At 38.5% G+C, this 24,132-nt stretch overlaps 1 protein-coding gene across 2 annotated transcripts in view; it reads left to right on the forward strand.

Moving 5' to 3' along the window:
• The window catches only part of dock2-like (dedicator of cytokinesis protein 2), a 156,382-nt gene extending 137,687 nt beyond the window's left edge, over nt 1-18,695 (forward strand). For both annotated transcript variants that reach the window (XM_067456911.1, XM_067456912.1), the window contains exons 36-52: nt 615-705; nt 4,977-5,087; nt 5,228-5,317; nt 5,428-5,532; nt 6,436-6,577; nt 8,726-8,807; nt 8,950-9,034; nt 10,224-10,310; nt 11,582-11,758; nt 11,841-11,924; nt 13,754-13,891; nt 13,967-14,085; nt 15,255-15,354; nt 15,488-15,586; nt 17,590-17,689; nt 17,835-17,983; nt 18,338-18,695. In XM_067456911.1, the coding sequence (XP_067313012.1) occupies nt 615-705; nt 4,977-5,087; nt 5,228-5,317; nt 5,428-5,532; nt 6,436-6,577; nt 8,726-8,807; nt 8,950-9,034; nt 10,224-10,310; nt 11,582-11,758; nt 11,841-11,924; nt 13,754-13,891; nt 13,967-14,085; nt 15,255-15,354; nt 15,488-15,586; nt 17,590-17,689; nt 17,835-17,983; nt 18,338-18,412 (1,834 nt within the window). In that variant the 3' untranslated portion in view covers nt 18,413-18,695. The remainder of the gene's footprint in view (nt 1-614; nt 706-4,976; nt 5,088-5,227; nt 5,318-5,427; nt 5,533-6,435; nt 6,578-8,725; nt 8,808-8,949; nt 9,035-10,223; nt 10,311-11,581; nt 11,759-11,840; nt 11,925-13,753; nt 13,892-13,966; nt 14,086-15,254; nt 15,355-15,487; nt 15,587-17,589; nt 17,690-17,834; nt 17,984-18,337) is intronic.
• The last annotated feature ends 5,437 nt before the right edge of the window (nt 18,696-24,132 follow it).

The following is a 24,132-nucleotide window of genomic DNA, read 5'->3' on the forward strand; positions in this document are numbered from 1 at the left end:
TCTTTGGCCAGGGTAACGTCTCTAAACTACAGCCTCAAGGGCCTCATGACTTCATTCAATACTGCCTCCTTGTGGTAAAAATGGAAACGTGGAGTATAATATATAATTTTTAATTTACACTTTATTTTTTCTTTTATTCTTTATAGTATCATATAATCAAATAATGTATTTATATTTGTATAATATATTTTACTTTTTTATATAGTTTATATTAATTAGGTATTGTTCTGTGTTCTAATGTTCTGTTTTTAAATGTATAGATAGACAGAGACAGACAGACAGACAGACAGACAGACAGACAGACAGACAGACAGACAGACAGACAGACAGACAGACAGACAGACAGACAGACAGACAGACAGACAGACAGACAGACAGACAGATAGATAGATAGATAGATAGATAGATAGATAGATAGATAGATAGATAGAATTATAAACCTAAAAGGAATGTACAAATATCATAAATAATTCAATATATGTATTAGTGGTGTCAAATGAATTAATCACATCAACAAAAAAAAAGTTTGTGTTTACATAATATATGTGTGTCGTGTGTATAATTATTATGTATATTTGAATTAATTTTAAATGTTTTTTGAATGTGTTTCCAAGGTACCTGTACAAATTACGTGATCTTCATTTGGATGGAGAAAACTACACAGAGGCGGCATACACACTGCTGCTGCACTCCAAACTGCTGAAGGTCAGCAAACACACATTTGTTTTTGTATCTTCATCAGGACTTTCCATTGAGCTAATGATGTTTTTAACCCCTAAACTTAACTCGTTAAAAACTCGTTAAAACTTTATTTAAGTTTGTGTTTATTAACCGTGTATCCTTGTGGAGATCATTGGCTGGAAACTGATTTCATGTTTTGCTATCTAACATTTACACACACATATACACACACACACACACACACACACACACACACACACACACACACACACACACACACACACACACACACACACACACACACACACACACACACACACACACACACACACACGCACACAGATTGTTGTTTTGATTGGTTCACATCTTCCCTGGTTGATGTACTGTTGTCCCTGATGCCCTGTGTGCAGATAAAGCCTCCAGGTCAAATTTATGACATCAGCGCATCCTGCGAGCCGGGCGGCAGATTTATACCGATCCTTACCCTTCTGTCTCTCTCTCTCTCTCTCTCTCTCTCTCTCTCTCTCTCTCTCTCTCTCTCTCTCTCTCTCTCTCTCTCTCTCTCTCTCTCTCTCTCTCTCTCTCGCTCTCTCTCTCCTCTCTCTCTCTCTCTCTCTCTCTCTCTCTCTCTCTCGCAAATGAGAAAGGCAGCAAGAGCACAGCACAGTCCATACATTTATTTGATTTTTATTGTTCTTTTATTACAGACAGTCTGTCCTCCCGTTAGAACCCTCTTCAGTTCGACCTCTCGCTTTATTTCCTGTCACACAAACCTCAATCAAACAAAAGATGAAAGTGACAAATGCTCTTCAGTATGCTCTGATCCCGAGGGTTCATGGCTCAACAACGCTTTATATGCCAAAAGGGTTGAAATGTCTTAAATGATTGCATAATGCTTTCATGTTTAATTTACATTTTTCTAGTAATGAAGTGTTTACAAGCTGTTTAATTCATAGAATTTCATTAAAATGATTAAATACACCAAAACAAATTAATTAACCCCATAAAGCGGTACTTCAGCGCTGGGAAGATGAATCTGTATTTAAACTGGGTCATTAATGTAGAAGAAATGTGAAATTATTTTTGAATTCCGTGCCTTCTAGACTGAGAAAAGACAGAAAGTTTATTTTTGTCTCATGGGGATGAAAGACTACAATTCCCAGAATGCTCTGACGCCATTCCCAAAGCCACCTACTAGATAACTCTGACTGAGTTGAAAAGACACAACAATTAAAAACTGAGCGTGTGTGTTCAATATAATGAGTGAGTCGCCGCGCGAGTATCACAGCACTGAGCACTGACTGCAGGTGTGAGATAAATGAGCTGAATGAGCTCTCGTGATGAGAGCTGAGGTAATCGAGACTACACTCGCGGCATACATTCACAACGCGTGTTCAGTCTGGCATGTTTCAGTTCATGCCTTTGCAAGCTTAACTTTCATAGAAATTGATTTGAGAAGTTAAGACTTACATTGCTCACCATAGCTCCGTTTAAATGAGTGCCTGTAGCTGAGCTGAGCTCTGATTGTGATCTCCATCCCCCATGCACGGGTTCAAAACATGCGGAAATGGCTCCCTCTGCTGGCTGTAGCCTTTGGCCAAACATTGGCCAAACATTTTTTTTTTTCAGAAAAAAAATGCATAAATCTCTCGTCTCAGGGAGATTTGAGAGGGGGAAGCACAATCATTTGAATATACTCCAGGGTTTCTACTGATACAAAGCCATATGCTAATTGCTCATTGGAAAGCTTAGGAACTCAAAATTCATCCTGTGAAAACCATTTTGAAATTGGACGTTGCGTTACCATGGAAACGGTACTTTAAATTATTTTAGCGGGCTCCTCCCTTATTGGGCAATGTCAGGCTTCATTTTACCATTTTTTTTTATACTTTATAATGCTTTATAATCGAAACCTTTTCTAATCTTGACAAAGCACATATCGTTGAAAAGGTCTGAGTCTCATATTTGGTGACTATCTTGTGATAGAAGTTAATTTGTTACAGGAGGACGCATCAAAAAAATATTCAATGAAATGTGTGACACCCGGTGGATATTTTTAGTACAGCACCTAAACAAAATCTCATAAGAACTTAAATTTTTTTGATATCAACTTCAAATTTGGAGCACAACTTGGTTCAATATGTGGCTTTGAATTTATTGTATTTGTAAATATGTATTCTATATAAAATAAAAAGTACATTACATTTGATTTACAGTAAATGTAATCTTCCATAACTTTTTCATACTTTCATAGTTTGAAGTGCTTTCACTTCAGCAATAATCTGCTGAGTGTTTTCTTTATAGAAAAAGCATCTATATTCCAAAGCGTTCTTGAATTACAACCATTATGCATTTTCACGTCTATTTAAAAAAAGGAGGTGACAGTTAGGCTGTGTCCACCAAAGGCGCTCAGCTGAAAACGCCTTGCTGTGAGCGCTTGAGAGCGTTTTGGCAGGCAGCTTTTTTTTCCTCATTTGAGACTCTTTGCTTGTTGGGAAAATCAACGGAAGTCTTTCTCATTTCACAGGTAGTTTGTTCCTGTATTGATTCAATATAATTAACGATATAAAAAAAATGTACTCTGGCTTTTGTTTTAAATCATTTTGTTCCGTTATTATTGCTTGTTGTCATCTGATGACGACACGCAGAATGTGGCGGTTGGTCTGTGTTGTGTTTGTCCCTCCCCTCCTCCACTGTGATTGGACGGCTAAGTGAAGAGTGACAGTGATGAGCGCTGCGTTTTACTTAAAGTTGAACAACTCTCAGCGGCCAGTAAAAAACGTTGAGCGCTTGAGCGTGAAATACTCGCTCAGCGCCTCGGTGCGCTCCAGGCGTTCTAAAACACGGCGCTCTCAATGAAAACAATTGAAAACACCAGCCAGCACCGTGAAAAAACGCATTGGTAGAAACCCATAGAATGGACCCAGACTGTCCTTATGTTAGGCCGGAAACTTCTGGTCAAAGAATGGAAGGCCCCCTCTGCACCTGCACTGTATTTGTGGGCTCTGGGTCAGCTGGCGGCCCTAGAGCAACTGTCCTACAGGCTGCTTGATAAAGTGGAGGAGTATAACTTAAAATGGGGGAAGTATCATTTGCATATTTTGGGTATTTAATGGCGTTCTGGCTCATAAACATAGCATTTAACCAGAAAACATGATTGACAGACACGTTTTGATACAATTCTGTACCTACATATAGGAAAGGTTGTAAACTCAAGGGCTCTGTGCATCACTGTCATCGTTTTTTTTTTTTTTTGTGTTTGTCTATGGACGTGTTGCATCTTCTTTTATTCTGTTTTGTTCTATGTGTAAAGTTGTTGTTTTTGTGATGGATTTGTGTGTGTTTAAATTTTTTTTTTTTTAAACTGTTAATCATACAAAATAATAAAAATCCATATAGAACCTTTTCTTCAGGCATTAATAACTGATACAGTTATTGAACTGAATCCAGAGGTGGACAGTAACTAAGTACATTTACTTGAGTACTGTACTTAAGTACACTTTTTGAGTATCTGTACTTTACTGGAGTATTTATTACTTTTACTTCACTACATTTGAAAGCCAAATATCGTACTTTTTACTCCACTACATTTCTATCAAGGTCGAAAGTCGTTTCTGCAGCAGCTCTGAAAGTCGGTGGATGATTTTTTCCTTCTTTAAAAGGTTTTTTGTTGTTGTTGTTTCAGACAGTCTGTCAGGAATCACTCTTATAGTCATATACATTTCCCCAAACTTTTTTTGAACACTGATCTGTTCATAGCAAAATGGAAGAGGACGATTCTTAGGCACAAGTGTGTGCACCCATAGCCATACTTTGAAAGTATGTTTCAGTTTTAAAAAAAAATCAAGATTAGTTTAGTTGGCATACACTTGGTGCATGTCTTATAAAATATTACAAATATGAATGTCTGGGAGAAAGAGAATGGTAAAGTTGGGAGAATATCAGATGTGTATCAGTGTATTGGATCCGTGCATTCGGCCTTAAAGTGACAGCAGCTTTGTAAAGAGCAAAGTATTTAAGTATTTAAATGAGTTTGTCTCATTTAAGTTTAAGTATGAGTCGTATGTTAGTATGTCAGATAATAGAGTTATGTACTTTGTCCACCTCTGACTGAATCAACATTGATCTGATTTGAGCTGAATAATGACACTACTGTCTTTTTAGAGCTGCTCTACAGCGAAATTTTAATTTGTCTCATATTTGATGACGTATCATCTAATCTGTTATTTCCCTCTTTATCTCTGGGAAGCTGCTTTGAAACTGTAACTTGATGTCCTGATTTGATGTGTTTGAAGTGGTCGGAGGAGCAGTGTGCCCTTCAGCTGGACTATCAGACGCCCCAGTCCCAACGGCAGCTCAAAGAAACGCTCTACGACACCATCATCAGCTACTTCGATCAGGGCAAGGTCAGCAGATCCACACACTGTACAGAGAGACTCACAGTATGATACTAAAGAAATGTGTCTTTTTTTGGAGCTGAATTTTAAAGACGGGTTTTGTGAAGGCTTGACAGTGCATGTCTGTAATACTTCGTTTTGCGTGTCAGATGTGGGAGGAGGCCATCACTCTGTGTAAGGAGTTAGCGGATCAGTACGAGATGGAGGTCTTCGATTACGAGCTTCTCGGACAGAAACTGGTAACACACACTAAACTTTCCATGTTTTAGATGTCAGTCTTAATTTTTGTTTTGGCGTTACTTTTTAGCATGTTCTCTCTGTTTATTTCATGAATTAATTCCTTTCGCAGAATCAGCAAGCCAAGTTTTACGAGAACATTATGAAGATCCTGCGGCCCAAGCCGGACTACTTCGCTGTGGGATATTACGGATGCGGCTTCCCTCAGTTCCTCAGGGTCAGTGTGTGTTTATTATTTTCGTTTAAAGGGATGGTTGACCCAAAAATGAAAATGTGATGTTTATCTGCTTACACCCAGGGCATCCAAGATGTAGGTTTGTTTGTTTCTTCAGTAGAACACAAATGAAGAGTTTTAACTCCAACCGTTGCCGTATAATGCATGTCAATGGGGTGTTTTTTGTGAGAGTCAATATGAGAGTAAAAACACGTAGACATACAAATATTAAACCCTGCGGCTCGTGGCTACACATTGATGTCTTAAGACACGAAACAATCAGTTTCTGCAAGAAACCGAAAAGTATTTATGATATTTTTTGTACCTCTTTGCAGGCGAATCTCATCTAGCATTCCCAGCGCCATTACTTCCACCAAAGAAGGTCAAAACAACGGCATGATCATATATATATGTATATAGATCCTCATTAGTGCCTGCGCAGATGGGTTGAATGAGGCAACTATGAGTAAATATATATCTATGGTCACGCCGGTTTTGACCATCTTCGGTGGAAGTAATGGCATTACAAGGTAAACAAGTACCAAAAATGCTGTTCAATTTCTCGCAGAAACCAATCGTTTCATGTCTTAAGACATCAATGTGTGTCGCCACAAGGCGCAGGGTTTAATATGGATGCGTATCTCTATGTGTTTTTTACTCTCATGGTGACTCTCATAAAAAACACCCCATTGACATGCATTATACGAGCAACGTTTGGAGATAAAAATCTTATTTGTGTTCTGCTGAAGAAACAAACACATCTACATCTTAGATGCTCTGAGGATAAGCAGATAAACATCACATTTTCATTTTTAAGTGAACTATCACTTTAATGGGGAAACTGTCCTAACAGATACGCAATGTAGTCTAGATTATGATGTGTTTTGTTTTATTTGATTTGTTCAGAATAAGGTTTTCATTCACCGTGGGAAGGAGTACGAGCGCCGGGAAGATTTCCAGAGTCATTTGATGAGTCAGTTTCCCAGCGCTGTGAGACTCAACATCACCACGATGCCTGGAGACGACATTAAAAACTCAAACATGCAGTGTATCCTTTAGTAAAGTGGCGTGTGGCTCTGTATTTAACTCATCCAAGTGAACACACACACATAGAGGAAACACACAGTTGGGGGCCTTGCTCAAGGGTCTCACCTCAGTTGTGGTGTTAGCATTATTCTCCACCGCAATTCCTGCTGGACCTAAGACTCGAACCCACAACCTTCTGGTTACAAGTCAGACTCTCTAACCATCAGGCTACAACTGCTCCCTTTACAAATGTATACATTTTTTATACTTTTGTCCATCCAAGGATGCTAAGTAAGGTACTGATTAGTACTCACGTCACCGCTTACGTTGTGATTTTTGGATCTCCCATCACTTAAGGTGTGGTTATGAGTACATTAGATGAACACCTTCCCTCTATCTTAGCTTGGGACGCTAGTCAAGGTCTTTTACTTTGGCTGTATGAGAAGACTGGAGGCGGTTCAATCATTAAGAATCTCTTCTGTATTAAAGATTATTTGTTATTAACATGCATCAGTTATATCACCCCAATGTAAATTAGAAAATCATATACTGATTATATACAACAATGCCAAGGTCTCTAGAAAGAGGTTTGGTTAAGTGATATTTACATTCCACGTGGTTGAGTAAGCAGTCCGATGGTGATGACTTCTAACACTGGTTTTGCTGGGAGAAAATGCAGTGGGGAAAAGAGCTGGAATCCGTTTCAACAGCCTTGAACACGAAGATCTGTGGGATACCGATCCCCTGGGGCACCAAAGGGTCCTAAAATCTGGAACATGCAGATGAGGCCCTGAAGCAGATGCAGAAGGTCCTTAACCTGGAACACGCAGACGAAGGAACCTTGACGTGAAGGTTTGCTCTCCTGAGCTTAATCTTGTTGAAAATGTCTCTGTGTGTCTTGTGCCTCTCTGGGCCAGACACTCAGGACTTGGTCAATCCGCAGTTGTCTCTCTGACATCGAGATTTGGGACGTGCTGTAGTCGTCAGTGTCTTGCTTGACTAAAACTGAACGTAGTGTTGATTAATGTCTTTTTCCTCAGAGGCTGGAGGCTCAGAACGTGGTCGCATCTGTTTCTGCCTCATAAGCTGTAGACTCAGATCCTCAGATCTTGTGTTGTCTCTCTGGAAGAACCAGAGGCTCAGAATGTTACGGTGTATCTGTTATCGCTCATCCTCGCCGGACAGACTCAGAATTTGGTGATCTGTTTGTCTCTCTCTCGAGGGGAGGCTCAGACCAGTGTCTGTTGAAAGGGTACCTTTATCCCTTTCTGATGAGGAGGAGATTGCAATTTGGCACTTCTCCATTCCAGTGTTGTGATTGGCTGTTGACATCACCCTTCTTTCCCCTGTGAAACTCATTTGCATAATGTACACAGTTAGAAGTGAGAAATCAATGTTAAGTGGTCTCTTAATTTTTCCCAGAGCTAGCTATATATATATATATATATATATATATATATATATATGCGTGCGTGCGTGCGTGCGTGCGTGTGCCTGTTTATGTGCTTTATGAGGAATCAAATTTGTATAACTATATGAGTATTACACTGGTATTACACTATAAATGTGGTTTATGAGGACATTTCAAATGTCCTCATAATTCAAATAGCTTAAAAAACATACTAAATGATGTTTTTTTGAGAAAGTAAAAATGCAGAATGTTTCCTGTGATGGGTAGGTTTAGGGGCAGGGGCAGTGTAAGGGGATAGAAAATACGGTTTGTACAGTATAAAAACCATTACGCCTATGGAGAGTCCCAGTAAACCACATAGACCAACGTGTGTGTGTGTGTGTGTGTGCCCTTGTTTACATTGTGGGGACCAAATGTCCCCATAAGGATAGTAAAACCTGAGATTACCTACATTATGGGAACCAGCCAGCGGTCTCCACTTTTCAAAAGGCGTATAAATCATACAGGATGAGTTTTTTTTAGAAAGTAAAAATGCAGAATGTTTCCTGTGATGGGTAGGGCAGTGTAAGGGGATAGAAAACACGGTCTGTACAGTATAAAAACCATTATGTCTATAGAGAGTCCCCACAAAGATAGTGAACCAGACGTGTGTGTGTCTGTGTTTTTTACTTTGAATTTTTTTTTCTTTTTAACATGCGAAAATAGGTCTTTACTGGTTAAAAATATTTTAGTGTGTTGTTCTTATCCGGTCCGGATCAGATATCCAGTGTTTTACAGTCCAACCGGTGCTCGAGATCCCGCCACGTCTGAAGAACAAACCAGTCCCAGATCAGATCATCAAGTCAGTCTGCAGCTCACTGAGCAATCAGAAGAATTAAATCACAAAACACGTTCATCTGTTCTCATTCAGTGCCTCTACAGCCGTGTCCTGATCTGACATGTGGATGTGCCGTCAACTCTTTCTCTTCTTGTGTCTTCTGTAGTTTCTACAAGTCCAACTACGTCCAGCGGTTCCAGTACTCCAGACCCGTGAGGAGAGGGAAAGTGGATCCTGATAATGAGTTTGTTGTGAGTCCTGACATATTCCCACATGCATGAATCTCTCATATATCTATTGTTCATTAAGTTAATTATAATTATTACACTCTGAAGATGCAATTTCACTGTCTGCAACCTTAGTATGCACAGAAAATATGTCACATTTAATTGGAAATGCCTTTTGTTTTTCTTAGCAAGTTGTTTTCATTTATTGTGAGCAAGCTTTCAGAATAAAGTCATGTTAATAATTCTTACTTCATGCACATGGACACTTGCAAAATGCGCAAGTTCAAAGTTCAAAAACTGTTGCGAGTTCTCTCTAGAGAAACAAGCAGTGTGGTCTGATAAAATAAGACTAAATTAATAATCACTCCATTTTTGTGGTTTACATATTAACTGATTTATTGCAGCATAAACTCGAATAAAACACACAAAACAAGACTGAATTGCAACTGGCACTAATTGAATCTATAACAAAGCTATTTACAATATTTCACGTATATAAGTGGTGAATAAACCTCTTCAGTGTTATTTTAGTATTATTTATAAACTAGTATAGTATTTATCAGACTTATCGGATCTTTTGTTTTTATATTTTTTATAATTAGCATCATATTAAATTTAGGAGTTTTTTCCTCCAAATATTTGTATTTAGGTTTAATGTATTATTTTCATTACTTCATATTTTAGCATTTCAGCTTAAACTTTTTTTTTTCATTCTTATTTATATTGTATTTCATTTCAGCTTTATTTCAATTAATGAACATGATTTTTTTAATGTTTTTTTTTTTTAGCTTTTGTTAACAATAACACCACTGAATTTCTCAAATAAACACAGGAAAACTGCAGCACATTTATGCAAATTGAGGATGTGAAGGAGTTGAGAAACAGAAATGAGACCAATTTATGTTGATGAAATGATGACGTTATGCAGTGTGAACAGCAGGTGGAGATATTTTACCACTTCTATTAGTGATCAGTCACACTTAACTTTGCTGTGGAGCCAAACTCCTGAGAGGAATAAACCCTAAAAACAAGCCTACAATCCTGACACACTGAACTCTGATCTTCACTGGAAAGTTTTCTGGTCACTTAGCAGAGTCTTTTGTCCCTCGCAAGCACAATGAAACACACACACACACACACACACACAAGCTCATTTACTGCGTTCTCTTTAATGACATGCTCACTGTCTTCTGTCTCTTTTCTCTCTCTTCAGTCTATGTGGATCGAACGAACCACATTCTTAACCGCGTATAAACTCCCAGGAATCCTGCGCTGGTTTGAGGCCACTAGCATGACCCACGTGAGTGTCCGTCGCTGGCTCAAATACTAGTGTGCTGCGTAATGGGCAGTGTATACTGGGTACTTTTAATAGTATGCCAAACAGCAGTGTTGGGTAAATTACTCAGTTACACTTTATTTTAAGGTGACTTAGTTACATTGCACTTAATCAAATATGTGCTTTATTTATTTTTTATTTATTACATGTAGTTAGGGTTTGGTTTAGGGTTAGTTACTTGTAATTATGCATAATGTGCTGTTATTACTATAGTAAGTACATGTAGTAACGTGTAACTACGTCACCTTAAAATAAAGTGTTACCAGTTATTCTAAAAATGTAACTACTCTGCTGATTACATCTTCAACAATGTAATTAGATGACTGTAATTACTCTCTTTAAAAAAGGATTGAATTACTAAGAAAATTGCATTACAAAATTTGCAGTGCTGATCACATAAAAAGCCAAGAAAGAGTTAAAAGGTGCATTATACTAGAATATATATATAATCAAATGTCAAGTTCATTGTCTTTTATTGTGGGATATGATACTATATGTACAGTGTGCTTTATTTATTTTATACATACAGAAAATGTGCATAATGTGCACAGATTACATACTGTAAAAAATTGCTTCAGTAGTATGTCTAGTCAAACTAATTTGTACAGTAGAAGCACAATGTTTCAAAGCAGCTTTACAGAAAATCATGATGTGAATGTTTATAGTATCCTTATAGTATTATATATTCATGATTTATAGTCATATTTAGCAGATTAGAGCTGGGTGATAATATAGTTGCATTTTGTGAAAATACAATTAATTCAAACAGTTGAGATTTATTATATCATAATATTATATTATTTAAATTAATATGACTTTAGCCCTTATTAAACTTTTTTTATGTTTAAATATAAATGGTCCGTCTGGAAATACACATGCTCTCATTAACATAACACTTATTTTTATTTAATATTTGCTCATTTTTGATCTTTTAGTGTAATTTTACCTTTTAGTTTTACTTGTTTCACATATTTTTTTCACACACTTATTATATTATCGCTTTAATATTATTCTATATTGGTTTTGAATTATGTTATATTAATATAAGACTTTAGCCCTTATGACATTACTCTTTTTATGACTATTATCTTTTAGTTTTATTTTATCTTTTAGGTTATTTTTCACTTATTATATTATATTTCATTATAGTATATTATGGCAAGTTGTTTATCTATATAAAAGCTCTATACAAATGACCTTGAATTTCTGATATAATAACTTTATTTTTCTGTCAGACGACGGTGAGTCCGCTGGAGAACGCCATCGAGACGATGGGACAAACGAATGAGAAAATCCTCACCATGATCAACCAGTACCAGTGTGACGACGCTTTACCCATAAACCCGCTCTCCATGCTGCTCAACGGCATCGTGGATCCCGCCGTCATGGGCGGCTTCGCTAAATACGAGAAGGTCAGAGATAAGCAGTGAGTGTGTGTGAGAAGACAAAGAGAAACTGTGAGAGCGCTTCTTGATCCGTGTGTGTTTTGTCCAGGCGTTTTTCACGGAGCAATACACACAGGAACATCCGGATGACAGAGAAAAACTCATGAGACTCAAAGACCTCATCGCATGGCAGGTCAGCAACATTGTGTTTCTCTTTAGCGTTGTTTCTCTGCTTTGTTGTGAATTGGCTTGATGTTAGAAACTCGTCCAGTCATGTTGGGTAAGGAGCTTTCCTGAAGCTCAACCAGTAGAGCGTGGCGATAGCAAAGCCATGGTCATGGGTTCGAATCCCAGGGAAAGCAAGAATTGACAAAAAATGTGAACCTTAAAGAGATACTCCTCCGTGTTTTCATATTAAACTGTGTTATTCCTTTAACTAAGATGAGTTGATACAGACGTGTATGTGTTGTGTGTGTGTGTGTGTTTTATTATACTATATCTCTCTCTCTCTCGTCTCAGTGCGTGCACTTAATCGCTCTGATGCACGGTGACGATCTGATAGTATTTACCGTATTTTCCGGACTATAAGTCACACTTTTTTTCAAAGTTTGGCTGGTCCTGCGACTTATATATCAAATTTAATTCATACTGACTGACAAGAATAAACATATAGCCGCGAGAGGGCGCTCTATGCTGCTCCTGTAGCCTACCCCTGCATGAAAAAAATAACTGAAAACAGAAAAAAACTCTCACTGAAATATTAACTTAAAGACAACAACTTAGAAAGACTGAACACAAACAAAATGCCCCCATAAAGAAAATCGTATTCTGCAAATTACAAACTGCATGTAGGAAAATATGCAGCCGAGAACGATTCACACAGCGTTCGTCTCGCGCGGCTGAGCCTCTCCCAGCAGAGTTCAAGCGTCTGTGGACTCGTGCTTTCAGTCCGCGATTAGATTTCTTTGTTTTCTTCATTACAGTTAAAGTAACCTCTGCTTTTCGCCAGTCCCCCACAAGATTCTCACTCACTTCAAACTTACTTTCTTCTGCTCGGTTATGCACAGTGAGCACTCTGCTTCTGCCCTAATGCGACTTATAGTCTAGTGCGACTTATATATGTTTTTTGCCTCTTCATGACGCATTTTTTGACTGATGCGACTTATACTCCGGAGCGACTTGTAGTCTGGAAAATACACTCTAAAAAATGCTGGGTTGTTTTAACCAAATGTTGGGTCAAATATGGACTAACCCAGCAATTAGGTTAATTGGGGAAATTGTTTTAATCTTGCGGTTGGGTTAAATATTTGCTTAAGACAACCCAGTCGCTGGGTTAAAACAACTCAACTGCTGGGTTAGTCCATATTTGACCCAACATTGGGTTGTTTTTTACCCAGAATTTTTTAGAGTGTACAGTAGCTTCGCCCACTAAGCCCAGTTCATTCACTATGGTACCAAAAAGAGATCAAGTTAGAAGCGACCAAACCCCTCCACATTTCTCCTATTTAAATACAGTTACACGAATAGTTGAATAGGGGGAGGGGAGATGTGAGGGAGGATTTTTCAGCCAGGACTTTTTACTGCGCCGAGGTGAAGTACTCTCAGAAGTGCTATTCCTCCATACATTATAGTTCTCCTTTTTAACCCGATTAGAAAAGCGCCACGTTTTATTTTGTTTCTCCATACTAGGTCGTTGAACTATTCGTGTAACTGTATTTAAATAGGGAACACGTGGAGGTGTTTGGTACTTCTAACTTGATCTCTGTTTGGTACCATAGTGAATGAACTGGGCTTAGTGGGCTAAACTAAATGCTATCAGATCCTCACCGCGCGTCAGAGAGATTAAGAGCACACACTGAGACGAGAGAGCGATGTATCAACTTGTCTAAGTTAAGGGAATAACATAGAGTATCCCTTTAAAATGCAATGTCGCTTTGGATAAAAGTGTCTGCCAAATGCATAAATATAAATGTATGGAGGACATTCGGTTATCCTGTTTAAACGCCCGTTTGACCGGTGTAGATCCCGTTGTTGGGCAGAGGAATCAGTCTGCATGGAAAAAGAGTAACCGATGACCTTCGGCCTTTCCACGAGCGCATGGAGGACTGCTTCAAACAGCTGAAGAAGAAGGTGGAGAAGGAGTACGGAGTGAGAGAGCTGGTAAGGACGAGGATTTGGTCCCACAATGAGATCAGTTTTGAGTTTTCTGGATTTTATCTTCTTCCTCTTTTCTAGCCGGATATGGACGAGAGACGGTCCACTCGCCCACGCTCGATGCTTCGCTCAGTCCGACAGTCTATCTGCTCATTGGCTGGATCTGAATGCGGAACGCCCACTAAGACACACCCAGACAGGTGACCACGCCCACAAACACCTGTCACTCTACAGATGAAAAATAGCCTTTTGGCTAATTCTGGCTTTTTTAACCATGTTTGTTCATGTGTTTTATGAAATTGCACTGTCCCCTTTCAAATAAACCATTAAATCAAATCAAATCAAATCTTGGGCCAAGTATAGAGTAACTTACTATGATACTTAATATGGTTACTGTGCGTTGAATGCAGATTTCAGTGGAAAACGTTTCTGACATTTTTATAGAAAATATATATTTTATATTTATAAATGTATTAATCTGACACACTACTCAAACTTAATTTGTTTATATGGTTTATATGGTACTTTTATCAGACACACCTGCAACTGATTCCAGCATGGTTTTAATGTTTATTTTAATAATTATGTTAAAATATTGTTTTATTTCTGAGATATTGCTGAATTAAATGTGAGGTAATTTTTTTTTAAATAATTTGATGGGTAGTTTATCCATTAATATATATATATATATATATATATATATATATATATATATATATATATATATATATATATATATATATATATATATTCTATAAAAGACACTTAATAAGAGTGTCACTTCTAAGACTTCTAAATATTTATAAAATATAAATATAAAATATATATTTTATATTATTTTATATTTATTTAAAATTTAAAATTTAAAATATAAAATGTTATATTTAAATTTTAAAATATAACATTTTATATTTAAATTTTAAATATAAAATTGTATTTATATTTTATAAATAAATAAAATATAATTATTTTAGTTTTAACTTAACTTTACAATTTACACATGGAAAATACAAAATATAAATATATGTATGATAGAAAAAAAATCTATATGATTTTATTCATAATTGTTTTAATATATTGTTTTTATTATATACATTTGTTTTAATAATATTTGTATTATATTTGAGTATTTACATTTGACAACCATGTAACATGATACTGTCTGAAATGTTTCTGTTTCACGTGATATTTTTAGTAGCTTTATATTCCAACTATAATCTCTCTCTCTCTCTCTCTCTCTCTCTCTCTCTCTCTCTCTCTCTCTCTCTCTCTCTCTCTCTCTCTCTCTCTCTCTCTCCTCTCTCTCTCTCTCTCTCTCTCTCTCTCTCTCTCTCTCTCTCTCTCTCTCTCTCTCTCTCTCTCTCTGTAGCATGTGTTTGGACAGTGGCGTTCCTCTGTCTCCGTCTTCGTCTATCCATCGCTCCAGTGGAAGTATCAGTGTGATGGATGAGAGTGGTGTTGAAGTGGAGGTGAGGATGAGCAATAAATTCTTTAATTCAACCGGAATTGTTTCGACCAATCACAAGAACCTAATTAGAAAAGGGCCAATGATTGCACCTCTCCGCAATGACATCATCATCCTCATTTGTTCTGTTCTTCCAGGTGAAACTAAGGAAATCCAAGAAGAAGAAGAAATCCGGTCGTGGCAGTATGATCTTCATCAGCGAAGAGAAAGAGCGGAGCAGCACTCTCGACAAACGGGTGAGAGAAAGAGAGAAAATACGAAACGAGTGTGATTCCTGTACGGAGGGAAAAACTGTTAGGGGTTAACAATACATACATGAAGAAATAAAAGATGAATCAGTGCAGAACAAGTAAATGCATTTAAGAAAAAAATTATGACAGAATAAATAATAAAATTAAATTATTGGAGAAGTGAATCATTTTGTAGTTGACAAAATTTAAAATAGTTTTAAATAGCATTTTACTAATAACTTTTTTAATAATTATAATGCATGCAGTGTTTGAGCTACATGCTACGTGGAATATTTGTCCTTTAAAAAATGAATTATAATGAAGTAATAAAGGCAAAATGGTGATAGTAACACTTGAAATAAATGATGAGCAGTTACTGCTTCTAAAATACACACATTTAAACCAAACATCTGAATGCTGAAATAAAGATTTATTGTATTAATTTATTCAATTTAATAAACATGTTTACCCCTTTGTCTAATTGATTGATTGATTGATTAATTAATTGATTGATTGATTGATTGATTGGTTGATTGGTTGATTGATTGATTGATTGGTTGGTTGGTTGGCTGATTGGTTGGTTGGTTGGCTGATTTGTTGGTTGGTTGGTTGGCTGATTGGTTGGTTGGTTGGTTGGTTGGTTGGCTGATTGGTTGGTTGGTTGGTTGGCTGATTGGTTGGTTGGTTGGTTGGCTGATTGGTCGGTTGGTTGGCTGATTGGTCGGTTGGTTGGCTGATTGGTTGGTTGGTTGGTTGGTTGGCTGGTTGGTTGGCTGATTGGTTGGTTGGTTGGTTGGCTGATTGGTTGGTTGGTTGGTTGGTTGGCTGGTTGGTTGGCTGATTGGTTGGTTGGCTGGTTGGCTGATTGGTTGGTTGGTTGGTTGGTTGGCTGGTTGGTTGGCTGATTGGTTGGTTGGCTGATTGGTTGGTTGGTTGGTTGGCTGATTGGTTGGTTGGTTGGTTGGCTGATTGGTTGGTTGGCTGATTGGTTGGTTGGTTGGCTGATTGGTCGGTTGGTTGGCTGATTGGTCGGTTGGTTGGCTGGTTGGTTGGTTGGCTGGTTGGTTGGCTGATTGGTTGGTTGGCTGATTGGTTGGTTGGCTGATTGGTTGGCTGGTTGGTTGGTTGGCTGGTTGGTTGGTTGGCTGGTTGGTTGGTTGGTTGGTTGGTTGGTTGGCTGATTGGTTGGTTGGCTGATTGGTTGGTTGTTTGGCTGGTTGGTTGGTTGGCTGATTGGTTGCTTGGTTGGCTGATTGGTTGCTTGGTTGGCTGCTTGGTTGGCTGATTGGTTGGTTGGCTGATTGGTTGGTTGGCTGATTGGTTGGCTGATTGGTTGGTTGGCTGATTGATTGGTTGGTTGGCTGATTGGCTGGTTGGTTGGCTGATTGGTTGGCTAATTGATTGGTTAGTTGGCTTGTTGGTTGGTTGGCTGATTGGTTGGTTGGTTGGTTGATTGGTTGGTTGGCTGATTGATTGGTTGGCTGATTGGTTAGCTGATTGATTGGTTGGTTGGCTGATTGGTTGGTTGGCTGATTGGTTGGTTGGCTGATTGGTTGGTTGATTGGTTGGCTTATGAATTGGTTTGGTTGGCTGATTGATTGGTTGGTGGCTGATTGATTGGTTGGTGGTTGATTGGTTGGTTGGCTGATTGATTGGTTGGCTGATTGGTTGGTTGGTTGGTTGGTTGTTTAGTTGGTTGGCTGATTGGTTGGTTGGTTGGTTGGTTGGTTGGCTGATTGATTGATTGATTGGTTGGTTGATTGATGATTGAGTTGTTGGCTGGTTGGCTGATTGATTGATTGATTGGTTGGTTGGTTGGTTGGTTGGTTGGTTGGTTGGTTGGCTGAGTGATTGATTGATTGATTGATTGATTTAATATTTGTGAAGGTTTTGTCCTGTTTGTGTGTTTATTTCATTGTGATGGTAAGGATATTATTACAGCAGCTATATTATTATATATTATATAGCTATTAATATATAGCTATGTTATCTTCACTCTCTCTCTCTAGCTTTCCAAGAAGCAGGAATTCCGCAGCGACACGAACCTGTCAGAGCCGAGCGAGAGCGGCAGCGGCCTCGTCAACTCCAGATCTCTGCCCACTATTACAGGTGCAAACACACACACGTTTTTGTGAAATGTGGGGACATTCTATAGGCGTAATGGTTTACCGTACAAACCGTATTTTCTATCCCCTTACACTGCCCCTGCCCCTAAACCTACCTTGACTTCTCATTGCACTCGTCCTGTCCTCAGGTCTGTCTCTGTCAGTAGCCAACGGGAGTGAGGAGGCGGAGTCAGCGCGGTCCAAGCGGGACAGTAAGAGCGTGTCTGTGTGCCTGATGTCTGACCGCACAAGTGACCGTCGATCCAAAGGAGTCATAAACCTGCTCTTTAAGGCCAAGGTAACACACACAACAGCGCTTTGACAAGCCACAAACACTGAGAAATCTGGGGTTTTGTGTGTTATAGATAAAGGTACTTAATTATACCAGAGGTTCCCACACCTGTTCTGGGGACCCCGCACCAGTGCACGTTTTGCATGGCTCCCTCATCTAACACACCTGATTCAACTTATCAGCTCATTAATAGAGACTGCAAGTTTTGAATGAGGTGTGTCTAATGAGTGGTCCCCAGGACAGGTTTGAGAACCACTGAATTATACAGCCTGTTCTTACATGTTTTGGCTTTCCATGACTTTTTATTTATTGATTCAGCGTGTGTGTGTGTGTGTGTGTGTGTGTGTGTGTGTGTTTCAGCACCATAGCTCCAAAGCTGATGAAGCAAAACCATCTTCTGAACCGTCTACTGATGCATCCAGTCATCGTTTTTGAGCCATTTGTCTCCCGATGTTCTTTTCATTTTTGCTTTTCTGTGTTTGCTGTTTTAACGATGAAGACGAGCGGGTGATTCTATAATTACGCGTACATTTGGTGTCCAAAGTCATTGTTTTTTTTTCCTGCTTTTTTCAAAGAGTTATATTTTTAATTATTTGTTACTCATTATCATGGATCACAAAATGTTACAGACCATAATAATATAATATTTTATGTAAAAAGTGTCTTATATAGCTGAAAATCAGAAAATCATGATTTCTTCTTGTCCGAATTAGTTAAACTTTTTTTCCCCATCATGTCTCATTGTGTTATCAAAATATTTTATTGAACTTTTCTTTTGTAATATTTCATTTATTTTATTTATAAAAGCCCGAAATAATAATTTTCCTAATTCTACAACAATAAATTGTTTAAAAATAACTTTTAATTGTATAAAAACTGTTTCCAATAAGATACTGGAAATAATTTGTGTTAGTGAACAGTTTTGTTTTTACTTTTTAAAATAAATACCATTTGAAACTTTTTGAAATTTAAAATGTACCTCCAATTATAGAATCACTCAAATGCTTTAGAAAGCTAGTAAAGACTTCCTCCTGTTTCATCTTAAACTGGAATAGAAAATCAGCTCTGATTTCATTGAATGTGTTTGAAAGAAACTTTAATGAAATGAAGTCATGGTTTGCCTGAACTTATAAACGTGCCTTCAATGATCTGCTGTGCTGTCAGCAATAAACTTATTTTGGAATCATATACTGAATATATTTCATTATTAATATTATGCTCAATCTTTGTCACATGTTTTAATTTAACAACTGAAATGTTCAAGTTTGATAAAATCTTTAATAACTGATATATAAATAATTATATAAACACCACATGATTTCCTGTTGCAGTTTTCCATTTTCCTTCGAAATAGAAATGTTCAATTTGTTCTTCCATTCCTAAAGCCAAAGTCATATTTTAATGTTAAAAAAAACAACAGCATAATTGTTTTTCTAAACCAAATGATGAGGTAGATATAAATAATGTGGAAGATTTTAATAGATTTTAGTTTATTCAGCAGAACTGATGATCATTTACAAGTTATAATGCAAATATGAAACCTGTTCTTGTTTTACATGCATTTAATCTTGTCATTTTTTCTGCAGTGTTTTGTGTTTGTGTTAGTCAGACCTCTCATCTGCAACTAAAATATTGCCAATATTGGCTTCTCTCCTTTAGTTCGTTTTCATTTTAGAAGCAAATAACACAGTGCTGATAGATGTTTTTAAAGCTTTGCATGGACAAGCTCCTGGTTATGTTTCCGATTTTATTATTTTCCATCGTACAGATGATGAGATGTATATTGATGACACTGCATACTGTTTGTCCGGAGCTCCACAGTGTCAATATTCATGGTCGGGCTCCTTTAGCCAAACCTTTAGTCACTCGTGCCAATGCCAAATGTCGGTTTCAATGGTGCCAAAAGTGTCAATCTTGGCCTGTGGATAATGTGAAACATGTATTGTTCTCTGATGAGTTCACCTTTGTGAGTTACGGTGTGCAGAAGAACCAAAGAGGCTTTACACCTGGATTGTCCGGAGTGAATGGTATTGTGATGCAGTATCATGGCATTCCCTACACGGGGCTTGATGGATGTGTCACTCCGACTACCGAACCATTCTGGAGGACCATGTGCACCTACAGGTTCAACCATTGTACTCTGAAGGATAGTGCAGCAATACCAGATCTGAATATTTTTAAGCCACTTTGGGGTGTTTTGCCCGAAAGAGCCACCAGCATCGAGCTGGCCACTGTTCTGGAAGAGGAATGGCTCAAAATCCCTCTGGCCACTGAGAAGGACTTGATGATGTATTGTCTGCAAAAGGAGGCCCTACACCCTACTACTAATCTCCTGTATACACTAATCAGACATAACATATGATCTAATATTGTGTTGGTCTCTCTTTTGCTGTCAAAACAGCCCTGACCCATCTAGCCATGGATTCCACGAGACCCCTGAAGGTGTGCTGTGGTGTCTGGCTCCAAGATGTTATCAGCAGATCCTTTAAGTCCTGTAAGTTGCGAGGTGGGGCCTCCATTGATCGGATTGGTTCAGCTCATCCCACTGATGCTCGATTAGATTGAGAACTGGAGAATTTGTAGGTGAAGTCAACACCTCAAACCTTTCCTGAACCATTTTTGTTTTGTGACAGGGAGCATTATCCTGCTGTACATGGTCTGCAACAATGCTTAGGTAGGTGGTACGTGTCAAAGTAACATCCACATGGAGGGCAGACCCAAGGTTTCCCAGCAGAACATTGCCCAAAGCATCACACTGCCCGTCGGCTCGCCTTCTTTCCATAGTGCATCCTGGTGCCATGTGTTCCCCAGTTAAGCCACGTACCTGACCAAATATTGTGATGTAAAAGAAAACGTGATTCATGAGACCAGGCCACCTTCTTCCATTGCTCTGATGTCCAGTTCTGATGCTCATGTGCCACTGTTGGTGCTTTCGGTGGTGGACAGGGGTCAGCATGGGGCAGCCCCAATAAACCGGTGTTTTCTGACACCTTTCTATCAGAACCAGCATTAACTTTTTGATCGGACTACACGACACGGGCCAGACTTCTCTCCCCACGTGCATCAATGAGCCTTAGCCACCCATGACCCTGTCACCCGTTCACCACTGCAGTTTTGGAGATCTCTGACCCAGTCGTCTAGCCATCACAATTTGGCCCTTGTCAAACTCGCTCAAATCCTTACACTTTCCCATTTTTCCTGTTTCTAACACATCAACTTTGAGGACAAAATGTTCACTTGCTGCCTAATATATCCCACCCACTGACAAGTGATGTGATAATGAGATCATCAGTGTTATTCACTTCACCTGTCAGTGGTCATGTTATACCTGATCGGTGTATATTAAAATTAAAAGCATTGATTCACTCATTCTGGGTCTCTCTCTCTCTCTCTCTCTCTCTCTCTCTCTCTCTCTCTCTCTCTCTCTCTCTCTCTCTCTCTCTCTCTCTCTCTCTCTCTCTCTCTCTCTCTCTCTCTCTCTCTCTCTCTCTCTCTCTCTCTCATGCAGTTTTATATATTTAGATATGAAGAGCAATTTAGTGCAACTATATGTGAAATTAATTAAGTTCTGTAACAATAACACGTAATGTCCTGCAGAGGGCAGTGGTGATCTATTTCAGATCAACACAAGCTCACCCAATTTTCTTTTCTTCGGGTAGCTGGCTGTAATTTAATGTCTGTGTGTATTTTTGTTTTTCATCATGAAGCGGATGTTCTTTAAGAATATTGGCAGCCCTAATTGGTGTCTTGTTTGTGTTGCAAACGGGATGCATTTCCATTGATTTCAGTCATTTAGACATTTGAGAGCAGTCGAGCTCATTAAAACTAACCACTTTAAGTCATATTTTCAAGAACACAGAGGCTATGTTTGTCTTAGATATAGTATATAAGTTATAAGACTTATAGTCAAGACAGCTGTGATGCTCTCATTAGATTTAAACACGTTAAAACCAAAACTAATGAGAGCATCACAGCTTTCAAGAAATGGCTGAAAACTCAAGAGTGTCTGCTACACTTACTGTGAATGACATTCAGTTTACAATCAGACCTCATTTAGCCTAGTTTAGGTGTGTGTGTGTGTGTGTTTTATGTAAACCCTACGAAAAAATGTCCCACAAAGAGGGCAATATCTGAAATCCTTGTCGTTGTAGGGGCATTTTTTGGTTTCAGCTTATAAATCAATTAGTTTTTTTTTGAAAATGTAAACATGCTTGTAGTTGTGTGTGATGGGTAGAGTTAGGGGAGAGAATATACAGTTTGTACAGTATAAAAACCTTCACATATGGAAATTCCCCATAAAACACGGAAGTGTGTGTGTCTGTGTCAAGTATTATGCAGTATTCTAATGAGCTCTAATAGCTGTTATCTTACTGGCTCTATAAACACACACACACACCTTGTTTTATTAGCATGTTTGCTTATGAATGTTTACTTTCATATGCATATTTGTTTTCTGTCTCAAGTGCAGACTTTAGACTGCATGTGTTATATTTGAGATGATATTAACCCTAAACCTTTTTTCTTTCATAGAAATTGTATACATATATTTCAACATTTTATTAAGCTGCTTTCCTTAATCTAGCAGATTTCAGGTTTTATCATCATTGTGAGGTCAGACGTACCTCACAGTTTAGCCAAACCCTGAATCACACAGACAGCTGTTTGTCCCAGTCTGTCAGATCTCTGTTTGTCTGTCTGTTCATTGTTTGCTAATGCTGGACTGTCTGCTGTTTCTCTGTAATTAGATTCTGTCAGACACACACACACACACACACACACACACACACACCGTGTGTTTATGAGGAGCAGGCTGACGGAGACCCTCACTAATGTCAGTGTGTTCGTCTGCAGTTAAACTCTTTTAGTTTCTTTTAGTCAGAACGTTAACTAACATGTTAATTTCCTGCCTGACCAAGCTCTTTAAAGTTGACTTGAGCAGGGGACATCTATGTGTTCTTCTCTATAATCCTGTCCCTGCCTCCTGATTGGACGAGAGAGGCCGGCTCTGTCTCCCATGGCAACAGTGTCACTGTTGCTGTGGAGGGCGGGGTCAGAGATCAGTGATGTCATAATGACCAGGTGAGTCATTAGTGTCCTAATGCAGTCTCACTGGCCCGAAACAGCTTTATATGTAGCCCATGATAAACCTTACATGTCCTCATTCTGTTTGTGTTTGTCTGGTTATGCTCAAAATTGCATTGCTACTCTGCATAACGGTTTCTGCAGTGGAATATGTATGTAAAGTGTACAGTGTACAGGTTTTCAGTATACACCCAGAACACATCGCACTGTATCTGAACAGTATCCCACAATGCAATTTGTTTGAATTTCCTTTTCTGTTATGCCAAATGAACTAGGAGTAGTATCTGCCAGGATTTTAACTGATTAAATTGATCAAAAATATATATTTTTAAAACATGAACTGAATATGCGTCTTATTTAAGAGGATCATTCTACATTCTATGATGCCTAACCCTGAAACCAAAATTGGTAACTTAAAAAAATAATAAAAAAATACAAATATATTAACTTATCTGATCTCTTCTAGTGGCCAAAGCAACATTCCTTATTTTTAAGTTTAACTTGATTAAAACTGCTAAAATAATCTGGCACCAAGATGTTAGCAGCAGATCCTTTAAGTCCTGTAAGTTGCAAGGTGAGGCCTACATTGATCGGACTGGTTCAGCACATCCTACAGATGCTCGATTGGATTTAAGATCTGGGGAATTTGGAGGCAAAGTCAACACCTCAAGCTCAAGATCCTTCTCAAACCATTTCTGAACCATTTTTGCTTTGTGGCAGGAGCATTATCCTGCGGAAAGAGCCACAGCCACCAGGGAATACCGTTTCCAGCAGAACATTTCCAAAAGCATCACACTGCCTCCGCTGGCTTGCCTTCTTCCCCAGGTAATCACCCCGGCCATCCATGTGATGTAAAAGAAAACGGGATTCATCAGACCAGGCCACCTTCTTCCATTGGTCCGTGGTCTAGTTTTGATGCTCACGTGCCCGTTGGTGCTTTCGGTGGGGTCAGCATGAGCACCCTGACTGGTCAGCGGCTATGCAGCCCCATACACAATAAACTGCGATGCACTGTGTATTCTGACACCTTTCTATCAGAACCAGCATTAACTTCTTGATCATTGTGAGCTCCA

The sequence above is a fragment of the Pseudorasbora parva genome, chromosome 11 (genome assembly GCF_024679245.1).
Source record: "Pseudorasbora parva isolate DD20220531a chromosome 11, ASM2467924v1, whole genome shotgun sequence".
Classification (NCBI taxonomy): Eukaryota; Metazoa; Chordata; class Actinopteri; order Cypriniformes; family Gobionidae; genus Pseudorasbora; species Pseudorasbora parva.